We start from the raw sequence: 19,749 nt of genomic DNA, 5'->3' as shown, positions 1-19,749 counted from the left end.
TAGCTCCCGAGGTCCTCTACCCCCGGGTGTGGCTCTGCCCTGCTGGGTCCCTTGTTGAGTCTAAAAAATGGACTCACCAACCCCTACCCCGCCAGCTTCCAGTAAGTGAGCTTCCAAACCGTGACGTGCTGTGCAAACAAGCCTGCGGGTCCGCAGATGGGATGCAGTGAGGTGGACTGGCTTGCCTACCCAGGGAGCTTTCGGCTTGGGGAGCTTAGTTTTGGGGACCCTAAGGAGACCACACGTGTCTCGGAGTTATTCCTGTGAGAGCAACAGAGCTGGGACGAGCAGTCACTCTGGAAGTCACCGTCGGGAGCAATCCTGGGAGCTTGGCTCTCGGGCACTCCCAGCTGCGGGGCAGAGCCTCACGCTGCTTCTGCCCCCAGAACCAGCCCTCGGGCATGGAGTGGGGCCCCGGTGGATGCTGGGGGAGAAGAGGGCGCCCACAGCATCGAAGGCGCTGGGCTCCGCAGGCATCAACTGGAGGGCGCCTTAGGAAGAGTATGGAAGAGGGGGCCTCCCGGGGCTCTGAAGTTCTGAGCTGAGAAAGAGAATATGAATTTTCTTTTCTCTTCTTTCCTTTTTTTTTTTAAGTCCTAGGATGGAACCCAGGGGCATTCTACCTCCAAGCTATACCCCCAGCCCTATTTTTTATTCTTTATTTTGAAACCGGGTCTCACTGAGTCCTCTGGAGGGCCTCACTAAGTAGCTGAGGCTGTCTGAGAACCCCAATCATCCGGTCTCAGCCTCCTGAATGCTGGGATTACAAGTGTGCGCCACCACGCCTGACCTCTTTTTTAGTGTGTGTGTGTGTGTGTGTGTGTGTGTGTGTGTGTGTGTGTGTGTGTGACTGGGGATGGAACCCAGGCACATTCTGCCTCTAAGCTATACTTCAAGACCTTTAAATTTTTATATATTTATTTATTTATTTATTTATTTATTTATTTATTTATTTTGGTGGTACTGGGGTTCCTGGAAGCCCTTCTACCTCCGGGCTACACTCCCAGACCTATTTTTACATTTTTATTTGGAAACAGGGTCTCCTAAGCCAGCGCTCGCGGCTGGCTTCGAACCTGTGCGATCCTCCTGTCTCTGCCTCCCAAGCGCGGGAATTACAAGCGTGCGCCACCACGCCCGGCTAAATTTTTTATTTTGAAAAATAGATCTCACTAAGTTGCTGAGGCTGGCCTCAAACCTGCGATCCTCCTGTCTCAGCCTGCCAAGCACTAGGATTACAATCTCCACATTATTTAAAATCCCTTTTGAGCTCTGTTTTCTCTCTAGCTTCCACATCTGAGAGAGATCATTCGACCTTTGACTTTCTGAGACTGTCTGATCTCCGCATAATTTTCTCTAGTTCCATATTCATTTTCCTGCAAATGACACAGTCTTGTTCCTTATGGCTGAGAACTCCATCGTGTGCACACCCCAGCATTTCCTTTTTCCATTCCTCTGGGAGATGTGCGTTTCTGTCGCACATCTGGTGATGCTGATATTGTGGTCTGGGGCAGCGCTTTTTAGAATTTTCACTGCCCTACAGTAAGGTCTCAGGGTTTTCCTCTGCTGGACTGAACTGTGTGGGGAGCTGGACCTCGGGGTCTTCAGAACAGAGCCCAGGTGCCCACTGGGCCGTGGAGCTCTCCAGAGCTGGGGATGCGGCTGTCACTGCTGCAGATGGGAAGAAGGATGCCATGTTTGTTCTTGCCCGGCTGCTTTGGGCTCCACGGTCCTGCGTGGGCCTCAGTATTCTCATGTTACCTGGGAGCACTGTATTGTCCCAAGGGACTGCCTGTGAAGTGGCCCTGGGCGCCCAGGACTCGCCTCTTCCTCACCCCTTCTGCCCTGGGGGCTGCTGTCCTCCTTCCCTGAGTGTCCTGGGAAGAGGCGAGGGGCTGGGCCACGTGGTACACGATGGGCCTCTGTGGGTGCTGGATGGACCAGCAGGACCCGACCTCTCCCGGAGGAAGGAGCCAGACCCAGGTTGGGGGCTGGAGGACATTCCAGGGCGGCTTCCCCAGCTGATCTCTCAGATGTGCGGCTCCTGACTCCCAGCTCCTCCTCCACGCTGAGCTCAGGCCACCCCACTGTGCCGTCACGAGTCCATGCCTAGAGCCCAGCTGGCTCCCTTCCACACAAGCTGTGTGGGGGCAGTAGGGTCACATCATGGGGCAGAGGGGTGGGCACAGAGCAGCTAGTCCAGGATTCATGTGGACATCACACGTAGCTGCCCCTGAGGCCCCCTCCACTCTAACACCTGCTGCTTCCTCCCATACTGGCCAGACACTGCTCCTGGGGCCCTGCCCAGTGAACAGCCCAGAAGCACCCAGGTAGCCACCCAGGCCTGTGGTCTCTACTGCAGAAGCACCTGCTCAGCCAACCCCAGCACTCAGGCTTAGGGTACAACAGCCCCACGCTTCGCACCCCAAAACAGGATGCAATCATTTGCTCTTAAAGGATTACACTTGTAATCCAAGCATTTGGGAGGCCGAGACAGGAGGACTGCGGTTTGCGGCCAGCCTCAGCTACTTAGTGAGCCCCTTTGCAACTCAGTGAGACCCTGTTTCAAAATAAAGAATAAAAAACAGGGCTGGAGGTATAGCTCGGAGATAGAATGTCCTTGGGTTCCATCTCCAGTACCGCAAAAAAAAAAAAAAGGGAGGAGAATATTTTAAAAATGTGTGTAGGCCAGCATGGTGGCTCACGCCTGTGATCCCAGTACTTGGAGGCTGAGACAGGAGGATCACAGACTGGACGCCAGTAACTTAGCAACTTAGCAAGACCCTGTTTCAAACTAGAAAATAATAATAATAAATTAACTGGGTGTGCAGTTCAGAGGTAGAATGCCCCTGGGTTCAATCCCCAGTTCCAAAACAAAATGGCAACAATAACACTACCCTGGGCCTGGTGAGCACTGGGAGCGATGCCGACTTGTCTTCAAGCGGCCCTCGTCTTTAGCTCTTTCTCACAGGCAGTTTGGGAAGTTTCCATAAGGACCTCAAGCTCAGAGACGCTAAGTGCTGTTCCCCGCGTCACACAGCCAAGCTGGACCTCACGGCCGGGGCTACCGGCTCTGCTCAGGCCCAGCGTGGCCGCGCCCCACCCGGCCCTTCGGCCAGGCTCTGCGGTGATGGGCACCGGCGGTGTCAGGATGGAGCGGCTGGGGCTCCATCTCCCCTTCTGTGGAGTGGGGGGAGCGAGGTGGTCGGGACCGGCCTTCCCAAGGCGGGGTCCTAGGTATCTAAGTGGTCACCCCGGCTGTCATGGAGTCAAAAGACAGGATAGAAAATATAATGGAGTTAGAAATTCCTTGCCAGCAGCACTTGTGTTTGCTTTTGGCTTTGTATTTATGAAGTCTGCAAGTGACACTAGGGCAGGGCTGGGGTGGAGCTCAGCGGAGGAGCTTTGCCCAGCGCTAGCAAGGCCCTGGGTCCCATCTCCAGCACCGCCCATACCAGCTGCCGAGCTCTGATTGGCTGCCGATGACGTCATAGGACTAGCCGAGCAGTGATTGGTGGGTGCAACTCCTCCACAAGCGGGAACCGGTCTCATTGGCCTGGGCTGGTGTCGGTGCGCCCCGCCCCTGTGGTGGACATTAGCTCTCTGGGGGAGGGGACAGCGAGAGAAGGGGCCTCGGCTTTGTGGGGTGAGCCCTCATCCCAGCCCCACTCAGGGCAGCCAGCAGTTCCCATGGCTCCTAACCAGATTACTTTTGGGGGAGGCCGAGGCAGGTCGTCGTGGTAGATATGTAGACCCTCGTCCTTGCAGAGGGAGGACATTTCTCAGGAACTCACAGAGCCGGGGTCTGGGCTCGGGCTGTCCCAGGCTTGGCTGGTGGGTGCATCAGGCCCTAGGGTCCTTCACACGAATGCCCTGAGCGGTGCTGCTGACCCGCCGCCCTGGGTCCTGGCTCCTGATCGGCCTCAACCCCTCCCAGCCCTTGCTCAGTTTCCCCTTCCTGTTCCTAGCTCCCCTGCCCCCAGGATTTTGAGCTCTTGGCCATTTCCAGGTGGCACCAGCCCAAGGACTCTTTCCCAAAGCCTGAGCCAGGGCGCTGCGGGGCTTTCAGCAGGGGCTTTGAATTCATGAAGACACAAAGAAGCGCCTGGGTCCTGCTGGAGAGGGGGACGGGCTGCCCGAGGCGCTTGGCCCTGGGCTGTCCTTGGCCTCTGTGGGACAGACAGACAGAAACCCCTTTGTCCGGGAGCCTGAGCAAGTTTCCAGTTCATTATCCAAGGCACCCAGGGTCTGCACAGACAGGCACCAGCCCAGCTGGGGAGGGGCGTCAGCAGCAACTTGGGGAGAGGGGAGGAGTTGCCAGAGCAGCTCTGAGCTGGGCCTGGCTCCTGCCAGACTGCAGGAGAGGGAGGTGGCAAGAGGCCCGCTGGAGGGGGCTTGCCCTGGCACCCTGGCTCCAACACCCTGCCTGCCCCCTCGGCCTCCACCCACCCCTGCCAAGGAGTGCACTTCTTTGCTTTGTCTTCTGGCTCTTACCCCCTTCTCTGGTACTAAGGATTGAAGCCACCTACCTCTGAGCTCCACCTCCAGCCCTTTTTATTTTTATATTTTGAAACAGACCCTTGCTAAGTGGCCGAGGGTCTCAATAAGTTGCTGAGGCTGCCTCGAACTTGTAATCCTCCTGTCTCAACCTCCCAAATGCTGGGATTACAGGTGTGTGCCGCCAACTTGGCTGTCATCAGATGCCAGACATCGGTCAGCACAGGGTCAGAGTGTGCGCGCCCACGTTTGCCTGAGCTCATCAAATCTGTGTGTGCAGAAATCCCTTCTCTTCGCTGTCTAGTATTCTGTGGTGTGTCTGATGCCCACGTATTTCCACTGTGCTGTGAACAGGCAGCAGGATAGTTTCCAGAACTCTTAAAAAAAAAAACTGAGGATTGAACTCAGGGACATTCTACCTCTGAGCTACACCCCCAGCCCTATTTTATTTTTATTTTGAAACAGGGTCTCACTAGGTTGATGAGAGTCTTACTGCTTGCTGAGGCTGTCTTTGAACTTGCAGCCCTCCTGTCTCAGCCTCCCAAGTACTGGGATTACAAGTGTACCCCACCACACTGTGCTCCAGGATTCTTCCAAACCAGCACCTTCCCTCTCCAGCTATGGGTGCAGCAGAGAGCATCTGGGCTTGAATATTTTGAATATTGACTTTAAACCCAGACTTTTAAATATATATATATTTTGTACTAGGGATTGAACCCAGGGGCATTCTTTTAATTTTTTTATTGAAATGGGGTCTTACTGGGTCGCTGAGAGTCTTCCTAAGATGCTGGCTTGGAGCCTATGATCCTCCTGTCTCAGCCTTCCAGTGCTGGAATTACAGGTGTGTGTCACCAAGCCTGTTTAAACCTAGATTTTATTTTTATTTATATTTATTTATGTATATATGTATGTAGTGTGTGTGTGTGTGTGTGTGTGTGTGTGTGTGTGTGTGTGTGTGTAGTACTGGGGATAGAACCTAGGGGCTTTCTACCTCTGGGCTATACTCCCAGACCATATATATATATATATATATATATATATATATATATATATATATATTGTTGTTGTTGTTGTTGTTGTTGTTGTTGTTGTTGTTTGGAAACAGGGTCTCACTAAGTTGCTGAGAGCCTCACTAAGTAGCTGAGGCTGGCTTCGAATCTGCACGATCCTCCCGTCTCAGCTTCCCAAGTACTGGGATTACAAGCATGTGCCACCATGCCCAGCTTAAACCTAGCTTTTAATACTCAAGAATATTCCTGTTTCGCTCGGTATGGTGGTGCAGATTTGTAATCCGCGGGACTCAGGAGGCTGAGGCAGGAGGATTGCAGGAGCAAGGCCAGCCTAGGCAACTTAGCAAGACCCTATATCAAAATAAAAAGGACTGGCCGGGCGTGGTGGTGCACAAATCCCTGTGCTTGGGAGGCGGAGACAGGAGGATCGCGTAGGTTCAAAGCCAGCTGTGCTGGCTTAAGAGACCCTGTTTCCAAATAAGAAAGTATAAAATAGGTATGGGAGTGTAGCACGGAGGTAGAAGGGCTTCCAGGAACCTCAGTACCACACACAAAAAAGGACTGGGGGTGCAGCTCAGTGGTAAAATGCTTGCTTAGCATGTGAAAGGCCCTGGGTTCCATCCCCAGCTCTGCAAAAAGACAGAGAAGAAAAAGATCATTAAAGTAGAAAATGAACATTGTAGCTGGTCAAGTAACAGAAAAATATAAAGAAAACCTCATTTAGTCCTCCTCCAAACTCTCCTCCTCTGCAGTGGACAATGAGATTTGGCTGGCTCCCGCTCATATCTCCTGCTTTTCCAGGTTAGCAAAGTGGCCTTGGCCTGTAAAGATTGTGTGCCAGCGGGCAAGCAGCTCGGCCTTGCCTGGATTAACCCGTCTCTGTCGCCCGCCTGCCCCAAAGGTTGTGTCTCTTCCAAGCTGGGCCTGTCCCTGACTTGTTGTCTCAAAACTGCAAGGACTTAATAAGGGACAAGTAAGAGATGAGGACAGCCGGGCGTGGTGGTGCACGCTTCTAATCCCAGCATTCCGGAGGCTGAGACCGGAGGATCACGGTTCGCAGACAGCCTCAGCTACTTAGTGAGGCCCTCTGCAACTCAGTGAGACCCAGTTTCAAAATAAAGAATAAAAAAATAGGGCAGTGGGTGTAGCTCGGAGGTCGAATGCTCCTGAGTTCCATCCCCAGACCTGCAAAAAAGAAAGAAAGAAAGAAAGAAATTTCAAAGACTTGAAAAAAAGAGAGAGAGAGAGAGAGAGAGATGATGAGGACATATTCCCCAGGAGTGATCTGTTGCTCACCTAGCGCTGATAGGTACCAGGAAGATGCTGATGAGTCAGGACGGCTCCCCAGGTCTGCGATTCAGGGGCAGACACACACCCAGAAACACAGGGGTGTGAGCTAGGTCGAGGGTGCTGTGTGGGGTTCACATCAGCAGTCGTGGAGGCTCTGCGGGAGAGCGCTCGAGGAAGAGGTCAGAGCGTGCACGGAGCCTGGTGGGTTTTACAACTATAGTTATGTGGGTCTCACAAGCACGGCGGGCCATGATAACGCAGGGCAGCATGACCCAGGCTAAGGAGCGGTTACCAAAAACAAACAAAATCTCACACGGGGGAACATTCCAGCCCTGACCACCAAGGCCAGCCCCTACCACCTGTGAGGGACCAGGCACTACCTCTGATATAAAAAGATTTGCTCCTCTGATATAAAATTTTTTGTTTCTGCTTAGCTCTGCTGCTTCCTTGCATGAGACAGCCTGGCAACTTAACTTTGCCTGCAATAAAGTTTTCCAATTAGAGAAACTTACCCTAATTGGACCGACCTCCGAGGTTTCTAGCCTCTTGAGTCCCGCCTATCATCTTACAGAAAGAAGGAAGGGAATTCCAAACAAGGAATGGCTGCTCACTGGCCTAGAGGTGGGAGAAGGCATTTCACAACTCAGCTTGGACTGGGTGGGAGAGTTGGACTTAAGAAAGGCTCTTCCAAGGATAGATCTTTTGACCTGGGCGCTGAAGGCTCAATAGGAGTTCTCCAGCCAGAAAAGAGTAGAGGGGACCATCAAGCAGTAGTAATATGTGAGAGGCCTAGAGGTGTGGTCACTGTGGGCCACAAGGAGAGCTATCCTGGGGTGAGGAGAACTTTGGGATGCAGTCAAGGACGGGAGACAAAGGCAGCCATTCCCTGCAGGGTGCAGGGCCTCTCCTCCGCGATGAGGCTACCTGGAATCCTTTCTCTTGATTTCAACTTTCTAAGGCGAGAAGGGCTGTCAAGGTTCAGACAGACGGGGTCAGAAGCGGCTGTGGCCGGCGCTGCAGCCGACTGCAGAGGTGCCTGTGGCTTAAGGAGCTGGAAAGGGTTCGTCTCTTCCCCTCCTTTGTCTTCAGAGCCACAGCCCCCTTCCCCCCTGGAGTGGAAGGCCAGCTATATTATACCTGGAGTGGAAGGCCAGCTATATTATACTAGCGTGTAAAAGCCTGACGGCAACATTCCCAGAAGGTGGGGCAGACAGTGAGTGCAGTGGAATGGTGAAGGAGGACTCTGAAGGTAAGTTCTCGAGTCCCTGAATAAAGAGAGGATCGTGTCAGCCCTGCGCAGCTGACAGCTTGGGAGGACAAAGAGAGAGAAAACCTTTGGGTAACTTTGTAAACCCGAGGGCTGCGCCTTGTCCGCCCGCGCAGGCCTGGCTGCTCCATGGCTTTTGTTCCCGGCTCCCATGGCAGCCCCGGGAGCTGGAGTGGGAGCTGCCCGCGTGTGGCCTGCGGAGCCAGGGTGAGCGCTGGGGTCTTGGGAACTGTGAATCCCTTAGCTTGGCTTTTTTTTTTTTTAACTTGAGATTGAACCCCAGGGGCATTTGACCTCTGAGCTACAACCCAGCCCTCTTTTATTTTTTATTTTGAAACAGGGTCTTGCTAGGTTGATGAGAGTCTCACTACTTAACTGAGGCTGTCCTTGAATCTTTCATTGTCCTATCTCAGCCTCCTATTTTTTATTCTCTATTTTGAAACAGGGTCTCACTAAGTTGTGGAGGGCCTCACCAAGTAGCTGAGGCTTTCCACAAACCGTGATCCTCCTGTTTCAGCCTCCCGAACGCTGGGATTACAATCGTACACCACCACGCCTGGCTATTTATTAAATTTTTTAAACTTTGAAATAGGGAGTCACAAAGTTGCTGGGATTGACCTTGAACCCGTGATCCCCCTGTCTCAGCCTACCTAGAGTTGCTGGATTACAGGTGTGTGCCCCCACACCTAGCAACAGAATTCTTAAGGAGGTAATGTCACCTGAATCTGCGATGCCCCGGGAATATGTGATTTGTTTTTGTGCATTTTTATTGTCTATTCCATCCACATACATATTTTGGCCTTATTGTAATTGTAGTGAATGATATATTCTTTCTTCTGTTTGTTTTGTTTTATTTTGTTTTGTTTGAGATAGGGTCTTGCCGTGTTGCGCAGGCTGGCTTCAAACACCTGGGCTCAAGCAATCTCAGCCTCCCAAGTAGCTGAGAGGTGTACTGCTGGTTGGTTGTTCCTCCCCATTCCCCTCCCCCCTCCTCCCTCTCCTCCTCTTCCTCCTCCTCTTCTTTCATTTCTTTTTGTAGTACTGGGAATTGAGCCCATGAACATTCTACCGCTGAGTTATAGCCCAAGCCCTATTTAATTAATTAACTAATTAATTTAATTTATTTTGCAGTACCGGGAGTTGAACCGAGGGGCATACTACCTCTGAACTACATCCCCAGCCTTATTTTTTATTCTTTATTCTGAAACAGGGCCTCACTAAGTAGCTGAAGCTGGCTGAGAACCTGCAATCCTCCTGTCTCAGCCTCCCAAGTACTGGGATTAACAAGCGTGTGCCACCATCTCCGGCTTTATTTTTTATTTTGAAACAGGGTCTCATTAAGTTCCTTTCCATACAACAGGAAGCTGCAGCCTGCAGGTAGGAAGCAACTTTTGCCGGCTTGCGCAGGGCCTGCGTGTCAGTGCAGAAATTTTCCACCTCACTGTGCCTGGCTGCAAAGCCCGTGCCCCCCTCCGGTTCAGGATGGGGGTTCCACATTCTGTGCCAGTGTCTGGCCTGGACCCTGGCTCATTTGGGAGCCCTCCAAGTGGTCGTGTGGTCATCAGCACTACAAAGGCTGGCCCCAAAATGGTGATCTGTCCTCCAGAGAAGAGGGAGAAAAGCCCAGGTTCCTCCTTCAGTTTAACCAGCCATGGCCTGCTGGAAGTGCCAGCTCTTTCCAAAGGATTTTCCTGCGTTCTCCAGGCTGCCTCTCTGACTCTGGCTGTTTTGAAATATCTAAATTTTATTTGAGTCTTTCATCAGTTAAACAGAAGCTATTAGCTGGGCGTAGTGGCACAGGCCTGTCATCTCAGTACTTGGGAGGCTGAGACAGGAGGATCGTAGGTTTGATGACAGCCTCAGCAACATTGTGAGACTCTTAGCAACCTAGTGAGACCCTGTTTCAAAACAACAAAAAAGTAAAAAAGGGCTCACAGGTAGAATGCCCATGGGTTCAATCCCCAGTACTGGACACAAAAACAAAAACAGCAACAACAACAATAAGAAAACATAAGTTTTTGAGCCTCTAGTGGGGGATAGGTAAACTCTGGCACAACCATACAATGGAATACTGTTCAGCAGTGAAAAAGGAAGGGGGCTGAGGATATAGCTCACCCATAGAGTGTGTGTTTGGCATGCCAGAAGGTTCGGTCCTAGGTAACAATGCAGTAAAATAATGAAATAAAAATAAATGAGAAAGCATGCAACCGTAAGAGTGAATCTCATATCTCATATGTATTATGCTAAAGGGAATGGCGCCAGCAGACTTAGCAGGCCATTGGGGGAAACAGGATGGAAGTATTGGGAGTGAGCCCAGGAATGGTGAGGCCACCGTTAAGTGAAGCCCGCTTCCTCTTTTATAAACAAGTGTGTCTGAGATACATCTTCATAGAAAATAAGTAAATCTGGCTTGGCCTTCAGAGGACAGTTACTTTCTGTGCTGTTTGACTTGATGTCCCTTTCTGTTTCTTGACTGCCGTCTTTCTTTCTCTTCTTTCCTTCCTTTTTTCCTTCCTCCCTTCCTTCCTTCCTCCCTTCCTTCCTTCCTTCCTTCTTTCTTGCAATTGAACCCGGGCATTCTACCTCTGAGTTGCATCCCAGCTCTATTTTTTTTTATTTTTTTGCGGTACTGGGGATGGAACCCAGGGGCATTCTATCTCTGAGCTACACCCCCAGCTCTATTTTTTATTCTTTATTTGGAAAGAAGGTCTCACTGAGTTGCAGAGGGCCTCACTGAGTAGTAGCTGCGGCTGTCCACGAACCGCGATCCTCCTGTCTCAGCCTCCCAAATGCTGGGATTACAAGCGTGCGCCACCACACCTGGCTTTATTTTGAAACGGGACCTCTCTACATTGTTGAGGCTGTCCTCAAACCTGCAATCGTCCTGTCTCAGCCTCCCCCATACTGTGATTACACCCAAATTCCATCCTCTGAAATAAGCCCATCTTGAGGTTCACAAAGAAGGAAGTCGGGCCACAAGGGGTTAAAGGGAAAGCTCCAGGTCTTTGGAGGTGGTGGGAACTGCTTCTTGGGTCTTTGCCAAGGCTGCGTCCAAACTCCCGGCCCCTCTTCTCTTCCTTTTCTTCACTGGCGTTCAATAGCTACAGCGTAAGTGAGAGACAATGGGAGTTTTGTGGAGCCCAGAAATAAAGAAAGCAATGGCTGTCCCAGGTCACCATGGCAACCGTGACATCACCAGGGAACCCTGGCTGATACTATAGGTGGCTCTCCTGAGTTTATTAAAGACACAGGGGAGAGCTGGGTGTGGTGATACCTGTAATCCCAGTATTTGGGAGACTGAGACAGAGGGTTGCAAGTTCAAGGCCAGCCTGGGCAACTTATCCAGATCCTGTCTCAAAATAAAAAATGGTCTGAGGTGTAGCTCAATGGCAGGGCTACTAAGCTTCAGTACACTCACACACACACACACACACACACACACACACACACACACACACACACCGTATTCCCAAATAAGGTCACAATCCAAGGCTCTTGGAACTAGAACATCACAAAAAGTTTGGGAGGACACGTTTCCACATAACACTGTTTTCATTGTCATTACTGTGTGTGTGTGTTACTGTGTGTGTGTGTTACTGTGTGTGTGTTACTGTGGATTGAACGCAGGGTTGTTCTACCTCTGAACTGTACCCCCAACCCTATTTTATTATTTTATTTTATTATTTTATTTTATTTTTTGTGTGGCACTAGAGATTGAACCTATGGGCATTCTACCTCTGATCCATACTACCAGCCCACCCTTTTCTTAATTTTTTTTTTTTTGGTGGTACTGGGGGTGGAGCCCAGGGGCTTTCTACCTCCTGGGTACACTCCCAGACCTATTTTCTATTTTATTTGGAAACAGGGTCTCACTAAGTTGCTGAGAGCCTCACTAAGTAGCTGAGGCTGGCTTCGAACCTGTGTGACCCTCCTGTCTCAGCCTCCCAAGCATGGGGATTACAAGCATGTGCCACCATGCCCAGCTTTTTTTTAAATTTTGAAACAGAGTCTCACTAAGTTGTATAAAACCTTACTAAATTGCTAAGGCTGGCCTGCAATTCTCCTGTCTCAGCTTCCCAAGTATTGGGATTACAAGCGTACACCACCACGTCCAGCTTATTTTTATTTTGAAGCAGGGTCCCACTAAATTGCTGAGCCTGGCCTCAAACCTGCAACCTGTCTCGGCCTCCCAAGCACTGGGATTACAGGCCTGTGCCACCATGTCTGGCTATTATCGTCTAATGAGTTGGTCTAGGCTGTGGGTGACATCCTGGGCCATTGGTATGGAAGGTGGGATGACCCAGTTCTGGGTCCCCAGGGAAGCTCTGCTTCAGGGAGTCCTTGTCCCTAGGGATGGACCCTCTGTCTCCTCCTTAAACTCAGTGTGTGTGGGGGTGCCCATGCTGGGGATTGAACCCAGGAGCACTCTACCTCCAACTATAGCCCCAGTGCTTTTTATTTTGAAACAGGGTCTTACTAAGTTGCTCAGGGTCTTGCTAAATCGCTGAGGCTGGCTTTAAACCTGTGATCCTCTTGTCTCAGCTTCCCAAGTTCTGGGATTACAAATATGTGAACCTGGACATAAACCCAGTTTTTTTTTTTTTTTTTGCTGTGTGTGTGTGTGTGTGTGTGTGTGTGTGTGTGTGTGTGTGTTTCTTGTGGTACTGGAGATAGAACCCAGGGGCATTCTATCTCTGAGAAAACCCCCCAGCCCTATTTTTTTTTTTATTCTGTGTTTTGAAACAGGGTCTCACTGAGTTTGCAAAGGCCCTCACTAAGTAGCTGAGGCTGGCTGCGAACCCGGATCCTCCTGTCTCAGCCTCCCAAATGCTGGGATTACAAGCGTGGGTCACCACCCCGGCTCATAAACACAGTTTCTAATCTGCTTCAGGAAAGGGGCTGAGACCATAGGAGGCGGAGCCCCAGGGTCTGGCAGGCTTGGCCCAGAAGCCCAGGGACTTGCTGACTAGGGTAGGAAGACTTAGTTTTCTCATGTGTCTAAAGGACTCTGAGTGACACTGACCACTGAACCACATGGCAATGGAATCACATGACCATGGCTTTAGGGCGTGATGTAGGCAGACAGCAGTTTTTAGCACAGGTGGGTGGGGAGCTAACTTGGACCCCAGGACTCATCCAGGTGCCAAGGGTCCAGTTTAGGAAAACCAGACTCCAGGGGACCCAGGGCAGTTTCTCAGTGAGTCTAGCATACAGAAGTGCTCAGAAAATGCCCTGTGAGCTAACAGGACGCTGGCATACAGAATGCCCAGTGAACCAGGTTGCACGGAGCCCTTTTTTCTGAACCACACACTCACTCGCTCTTGGAGGATGGGGTGTAGGAGTCTTAGGGATCCTGAAGGGAGGTTTTTGGTATGCTGGAAGAATGTCCGGCGCCCTCTGGTGGACGGCGCTGGGTAAACCCGCCACCTAGTGCATCCTTTGAGCGCCCAGTCGGTCCTGCCGGCCAGCCTGAGAGCCAAAGCGTGCGGATTTCACCCGCCTCTCCACACTGCCCAGCCCACCCTTGCAGCGTCGTCCCCAGCTGACGAAATGCTCCTGCACAGCCGTGTCCTGCTGGAGCCAGGCTTGGAAGTCAGTCCGGACGGGTTGAATCCTTGATGTCCGTTCCTCGCCCCTCTGTGGAGGTCCATTACCGCAGCCTCCACATCCATAAGCCAAGCAGTAGCTCCACACGGTGCCCCGGGGAGGACCAGACTGCACGCGATGCTTGGAGGTTTCTCCACACACCAAAACACCAGGGATATTTGTTTGTTTGGGGTACTGAAGGTTGAAGAACCCAGAGGCATTCTTTTTTTTTTTTTCGGGTCTGGGGATGGAACTCAGGGGCATTTGACCTCCAAGCCACATCCCCTGCCCTACTCTTATTCTTTATTTTGAAACAGGGTCTCACTGAGTTGCAGAGGGCCTCACTAAGTAGCTGAGGCTGTCCGTGAACCGCGATCCTCGGGTTTCAGCCTCCCGAATGCTGGGATTACAAGCGTGCGCCACCACGCCCGGCTCCAGAGGCATTCTACCTCCCAGCTAAACCTACAGCCCTATTTTATTTTATTTTATTTTCATTTTGAAACAGGAGCTAAATAGGTGAGGCTGGCCTTGAACCTGTGATCCTCCTTGCTCAGCCTCCCAGGGACTGAAATTACAGGCGTGTGCCACCACACCCCGCTGAGATGTCTAGTCCATATGCAGGTGTGGGCTCAGCAGAGAACACCCATGCCTGTGATCACAGTACTTGGAAGACTGAGACAGGACTGAAGGTTCTGGATGAGTGTCAGCAATTTGGGGAGAACTTGATTAAATTTTCTTAAAAGGCCTGAGAGTGTAGCTTGGAGGTAGAATGCACCTGGGTTCAATCGCCGTGTTTTACCCCAATACAGACAGTGCCAGCCCAACGATAGCTCAATTTATGGTTGCCATTTCTGGGATCCCACCTCCATCCGGTACTAAGTTCTCATTGGGCTTCGCTGGGTTTACTGGGACGCAGCCCCAGCGCATTGGTGCTGCAGAGGCTGCGGGGCGGAGAGGGCCCTTTCCCTCTGGTAGGGGGAGATCGTCAGGCCTCCCCGCTGAGCCTTCCCGCACCCTGCCTCTCTTCGCAGGTTCATGAACCATCGCGTCCCCGCCCACAAGAGGTACCAACCCACGGAGTACGAACACGCGGCCAACTGTGCCACCCATGCTGTGAGTGGCCCTTGGGGGCTGGGGGCTGAGAGAGGGACACTTCCAGGCGCGGCCAGCCTCCTCTCCAGGCAGACTTCTACTCCCCCTACGTGGCCTGTACCTCAAGTCCCCCATGTCCCCCAAAGGGTGTGGGAGATCTCCAGGGAAGGCCACTGGAATAGGCTAGGGAACTGAGCGTGTGCTCTCTTGCTCTGAGAGCCTTCAGTAGCTCCCTAGTACCTAGTATAGCATGCTCACACATATCGACGGTGACTGTGCTTTGGACACACTCTTCCCACCGTCTCCAGCCTTCCCAGATGCCGGGGAGCCCTGAGCTGGCACCCTGAGCTGCCTGGCAGTACCCCCAGCCCACTGCTCAGTACGTGTGATCTGAGGCCCCACAGGGCCCCTTGGTATCTCAGAGAGGAGGTGAACCAATTCAGTCCTTAGCCCTGCACCCTCCTCTTGGTCCCTGGGGCTTTGATGGCTTCTGTGGGAGCCCAGGCCTCCAGGTGGGAGGACGAAGAAGAATAAATGGAAGCCAGACGTGGTGGCGCACGCTTGTATCCCAGCATTCGGGAGGCTGAGACCTGAGAATCGCGGTTCGCTGACAGCCTCAGCTATTTAGTGAGGCCTCTGCAACTCAGTGAGACCCTGTTTCAAAATAAAGAATAAAAAAATAGGGCTGGGGGTGTAACTCAGAGGTCGAATGCCCCTGGGTTCCATCCCCAGACCCACACACACAAAAAAAAAAAGAATAAATGGCGCTGGCCCCAATTAGTCCAACCCCTGAATGCAGGCGCCGCCCAGCAGAGCCCGCTCCCACCGGTCTGAAGTCCTGGCGCAGTCTGAGAAAGTCAAGGCGAGATGGCACAAACTTGTAATCCTAGTACTTGGGAGGCTGAGACAGGAGGATTGCAAGTTCAAGGACAGCCTCAGCAAGTAGTGAGACTCATCAACCTAGCAAGATCCTGTTTCAAAATAAAAATAATTAAAAGGGCTGGGGGTATAGCTTAGAGATAGAATGCCCCTGGGTTCAATCCCCAGGACCACAAAAGAAGAAGAAGAAGAAGAAGGAGAAGGAGAAGGAGAAGGAGAAGGAGAAGGAGAAGGAGAAGGAGAAGGAGAAGGAGAAGGAGAAGGAGAAGGAGAAGAAGAAGAAGAAGAGGAGGAGGAGGAGGAGGAGGAGGAGGAGGAGGAGGAGGAGGAGGAGGAAATCTGAGGAACAGGATCTCAAAGCTTTCAGCTTCAAAGAGGGGGGACACTGAGGCTCAGTTTGGCCAAGTCACAAGGTAACCCCAAGAGTAAGCCTCCAGCAAAAGAAGGCCTGTCTTCAAATCCCAGTTCCGTCACTTGTTGGCTTTGACCTCAGTTTCCTCCTGTGTGGAGTAGGCGTCCTGAGATCCGCTCCCAAGGGTGGCTGTGCAGGTCGTGTAGCTGGAGGCATGGGGGACATCTGCCCATGGCCTGGAGCGAGGCCGAGCTGGCCATAGCTGGCCATCCCACAGGGTCTGGGTAGGGGAGCAGCCCACTCTTCTCTGGGCCCCGAGGCCCAAGGCACAGCCACTCTGCAGGCTCCGGGAGGAGCTGCGCCCCAGGCTCACCCCCTCCCAGGGCGCCCTTAGCCTCCCGGCACACAGTGAGGCAGAGGGTCCACACTCACACCTTGTGGCCTTTCACGCCTAGGGTGCGTCCTGTGCTCGCAGGTCTGCGGAATGAATGAGAGCACGAATGGACACTAGGCACTGTAGATGGTCACAGGGGGACACGAAACAGTCAGACGACGGCCTTATTGGAACTGCATCCTCGGCTTGTGAACAGGCATGGAATGTGGCTCTTTATTTTATTTATTTTTTTGTAGTGCTGGAGCTGAGCCCAGGGGCATTCTACCTCTGAGCTATGCTCCAGCCCTTTTTATTTTTTTGTTTTGAAACAGAGTCTAAGTTGCTGAGGCTGGTTTCAGACTTGTGATCTCAGCCCCCCCCCCCCAGTACTGGGATTATAGTCCTGCGCCACAGCTCCCAGACAGAGTCATTCATTCATTCATTCATTCACTCATTCATTCATTCGGTGTATATTCACCACACGCCTACCAGAGACTAGCAACGCGGAGGAGATCTGGTTGTGTAGGCAGAACACTGAACAAGGAAGTCTATGGTGCCGGCTGTGGGAACTGCCCTGGAGAGAGAGAGAGCAGAGAACTGGTGGGAGCCTGGTCAGACGGAGGACAGGGGAGGTGCTTCCTCGGGAGTGACATATATACAGGCATTCTACCTCCAAACTACAGCCCCAGCCAACACTTATTTTTTAAGTAGTCTCATAGTCGGGTATGGTGGCACATGCCCGTAATTCCAGTACTTGGGAAGCTGAGACAGAAGAATCACAGGTTTGAGGTCAGTCTCAGCTACTTAGTGAGGACGTTTGCAATTTAGTGAGACCCAGTTTCAAAATAAAGAATAAGCCGGGTATGGTGGCACACACTTGTAATCCCAGCATCCGGGAGGCTGAGACCAAAGGATCGTGGTTCGCGGACAGCCTCAGCTACTTACTTAGTGAGCTCCTCTGCAACTCAGTGAGACCCAGTTTCAAAATAAAGAATAAAAAAAAAACAACAACAGGGCAGGGGGTATAGCTCAGAGGTCGAATGCCCCTGGGTTCCATCCCCAGACCCGCAAAGAAAGAGAGAGAGAGAGAGAGAGAGAGAGAGAGAGAGAGAGAGAGAGAAAATAAAGAATAAAAAATTGGGCTGGGGGCACAGCTCCTAGGTAGAATACCCAGCAGCGTGCGCGCACGCGCGCGCGCGCACACACACACACACACACACACACACAGAAAGAAAAAAGAAAAGAAAAGAAAAGAAAAAGAAAAAAGAAATAAAAAGGAGGCAGCCACATTGGCAGAGGCTAATCCCAGCATTTGGGAGGCTGAGACCAGAGGATCGCAGTTCACGGACAGCCTCAGGTACTTAGTAATGCCCTTTGCAGCTCAGTGAGACCCTGTTTCAAAATAAATAATAAAAAATAAGGCTGGGGGTGTAGCTCAGAGGTAGAATTCCCCTGGGTTCCATCCCCAGTTTTTTTGTTTTGTTTGGTTTTGTGGGTCTGGGGATGTAACCCAGGGGCATTTGACCTCCGAGCTACACCCCCTGCCCTATATTTATTCTTTATTTTTGAAACAGGGTCTCACTGAGTTACAGAGGGCCTCACTAAGAAGCTGAGGCTGTCTGTGAACCGCGATCCTCTAGTCTCAGCCTCCCAAATGCTGGGATTACAAGCATGCGCCACCGCGCCCGGCTCCCCAGTGCCAATTTTAAAATTAACTTTAAATCCATTCTCATGGAATATAAAAAAAATGACTGAATTTTTTTCTTAGCACTGGCCACCCTGCAAGGGTCTAGCAGCCACCATGTTGGCATTACATTGGGCAGCACAGTCTAGAGGGAGGCATGGAGGGAGGGAGGGAAGGAGGCTGGTGCCAGGGCCTGGGGCTCATCCCGCACCGCCCAGGGCTCGGCTGCAGCGCCTGTCCATCTGTCCATCTGTCCACAGTTCTGGATCATCCCCAGCATCTTGGGCAGCTCCAACCTCTACTTCCTGTCGGACGATGACTGGGAGACCATTTCCGCCTGGATCTACGGCCTGGGCCTGTGCGGCCTCTTTGTGGTGTCCACCATATTCCACACTGTCTCCTGGAAGAAGAGTCACCTCAGGTACTTCCTGCCCGCCCAGGAGGGGGCGCTGCGGCGCGGTGACACCCCCCGACCTGCCTGAGGGATGGGGCAGGACCAAGGGCTTGCGGGACCTGCTCAGCTGAGCCGGGAGGGGGCTGAGAGTGGAGGTGCCCTCTGGGTCATCTCTGGGGTTGAGCCCCCCGGGAGAACCCCTTACCCACCTGGGCCTCGCCCCCCCTGCTTGCCTCGAAGGCCTCGGGTAGGGGACACAGTCACTGAAACTACTCTCTCGGCAGTAGGTTCCAGGCACTGTGGGGATGTCATTCCTTGATCTTTATAACAATTCTGCTATGTAGGCATGAGAATCCCTGATTTGTTTTAATTTTAATTTCTTTTGATCCTGGGGATTGAATTCAGGGGCATTCTATCTCCAAGCTACACCCCAGCTCTATTTTATTATTTTTGGTTTTGAAACAGGATTCTGCTGAGAGGCTCACTGCATTGCTGAGGCTGTCCTTGAGCCTGCAATTTTCCTGTCTCAGTCTCCCAAGTACTGGGATTACAGGCATGCACCACCATGCCCGGCTCCTGATTTTTAAATTTATTTTTTTAATTTCTTTTGCTTTTAAATTTTAAAATTGTGTTTAAATATACACAGCATCAGCTGGGTGCAGTGGTGTACACCTGTAATCTTAGTACTTGAGAGGCTGAGACAGGAAGATTGCATGTTTGAGGCCAGCATAGTAATTCAGCAACTTAGACCTTGTTTCAAAATCAAAATAAAAAGAGCTGAGGCTGTAACTCAGAAGTAGAATACCCCTGGATTCAATCCCTAGGATCCCCCAAATATTATATATACATAATATGTGTATGTATGTGTATATATATACACATGTATATATATGTGTATGTATGTATATATGTATGAATATATGTATATATACATAATATGTATATATGTGTGTGTGTATATATATATATATATATGAGTGTGTGTGTGTGTGTGTGTGTGTGTGTGTGTGTGTATGTGGTACTGGGGGTGGAACTCAGGGGCTTTTCTATCTCTGGCTATACTCCCGGACCTATTTCATACTTTATTTGGAAACAGGGTCTCACTAAGTTGCTGAGAGCCTCACTGAGGCTGGCTTTGAACCTGTGCGATCCTCCTGTCTCAGCCTCCCAAGCGCCGGGATTACAAGCGTGCGCCACCACGCCCGGTTTATTTTTTTGTTTTGAAGCAAGGTTTTGCTAGGCTACTGAGAATGTCTTTAGGTTGCTGGGGTTGATCTCAAACCTGCGATCCTCCTGTTGCAGTCTCCCAAGTACTGGGATTACAAGCA

At 51.4% G+C, this 19,749-nt stretch overlaps 1 protein-coding gene across 2 annotated transcripts in view; it reads left to right on the top strand.

Annotated features, from left to right (window-relative positions):
• Window positions 1-19,749, top strand: part of MMD2 (monocyte to macrophage differentiation associated 2) — a gene marked incomplete at both ends in the record, with an annotated part of 47,643 nt that overhangs the window by 15,486 nt on the left and 12,408 nt on the right. For both annotated transcript variants that reach the window (XM_080704605.1, XM_080704606.1), the window contains 2 exons: window positions 14,679-14,760; window positions 18,288-18,448. In XM_080704605.1, coding sequence (XP_080560731.1) covers window positions 14,679-14,760; window positions 18,288-18,448 — 243 coding nt within the window. The remainder of the gene's footprint in view (window positions 1-14,678; window positions 14,761-18,287; window positions 18,449-19,749) is intronic.

The sequence above is a fragment of the Muscardinus avellanarius genome (genome assembly GCF_963383645.1).
Source record: "Muscardinus avellanarius genome assembly, chromosome: 10".
NCBI lineage: Eukaryota > Metazoa > Chordata > Mammalia > Rodentia > Gliridae > Muscardinus > Muscardinus avellanarius.
Note: the sequence above shows the minus strand (reverse complement) of the source record. Positions and strands in the feature narration are given on the sequence as shown.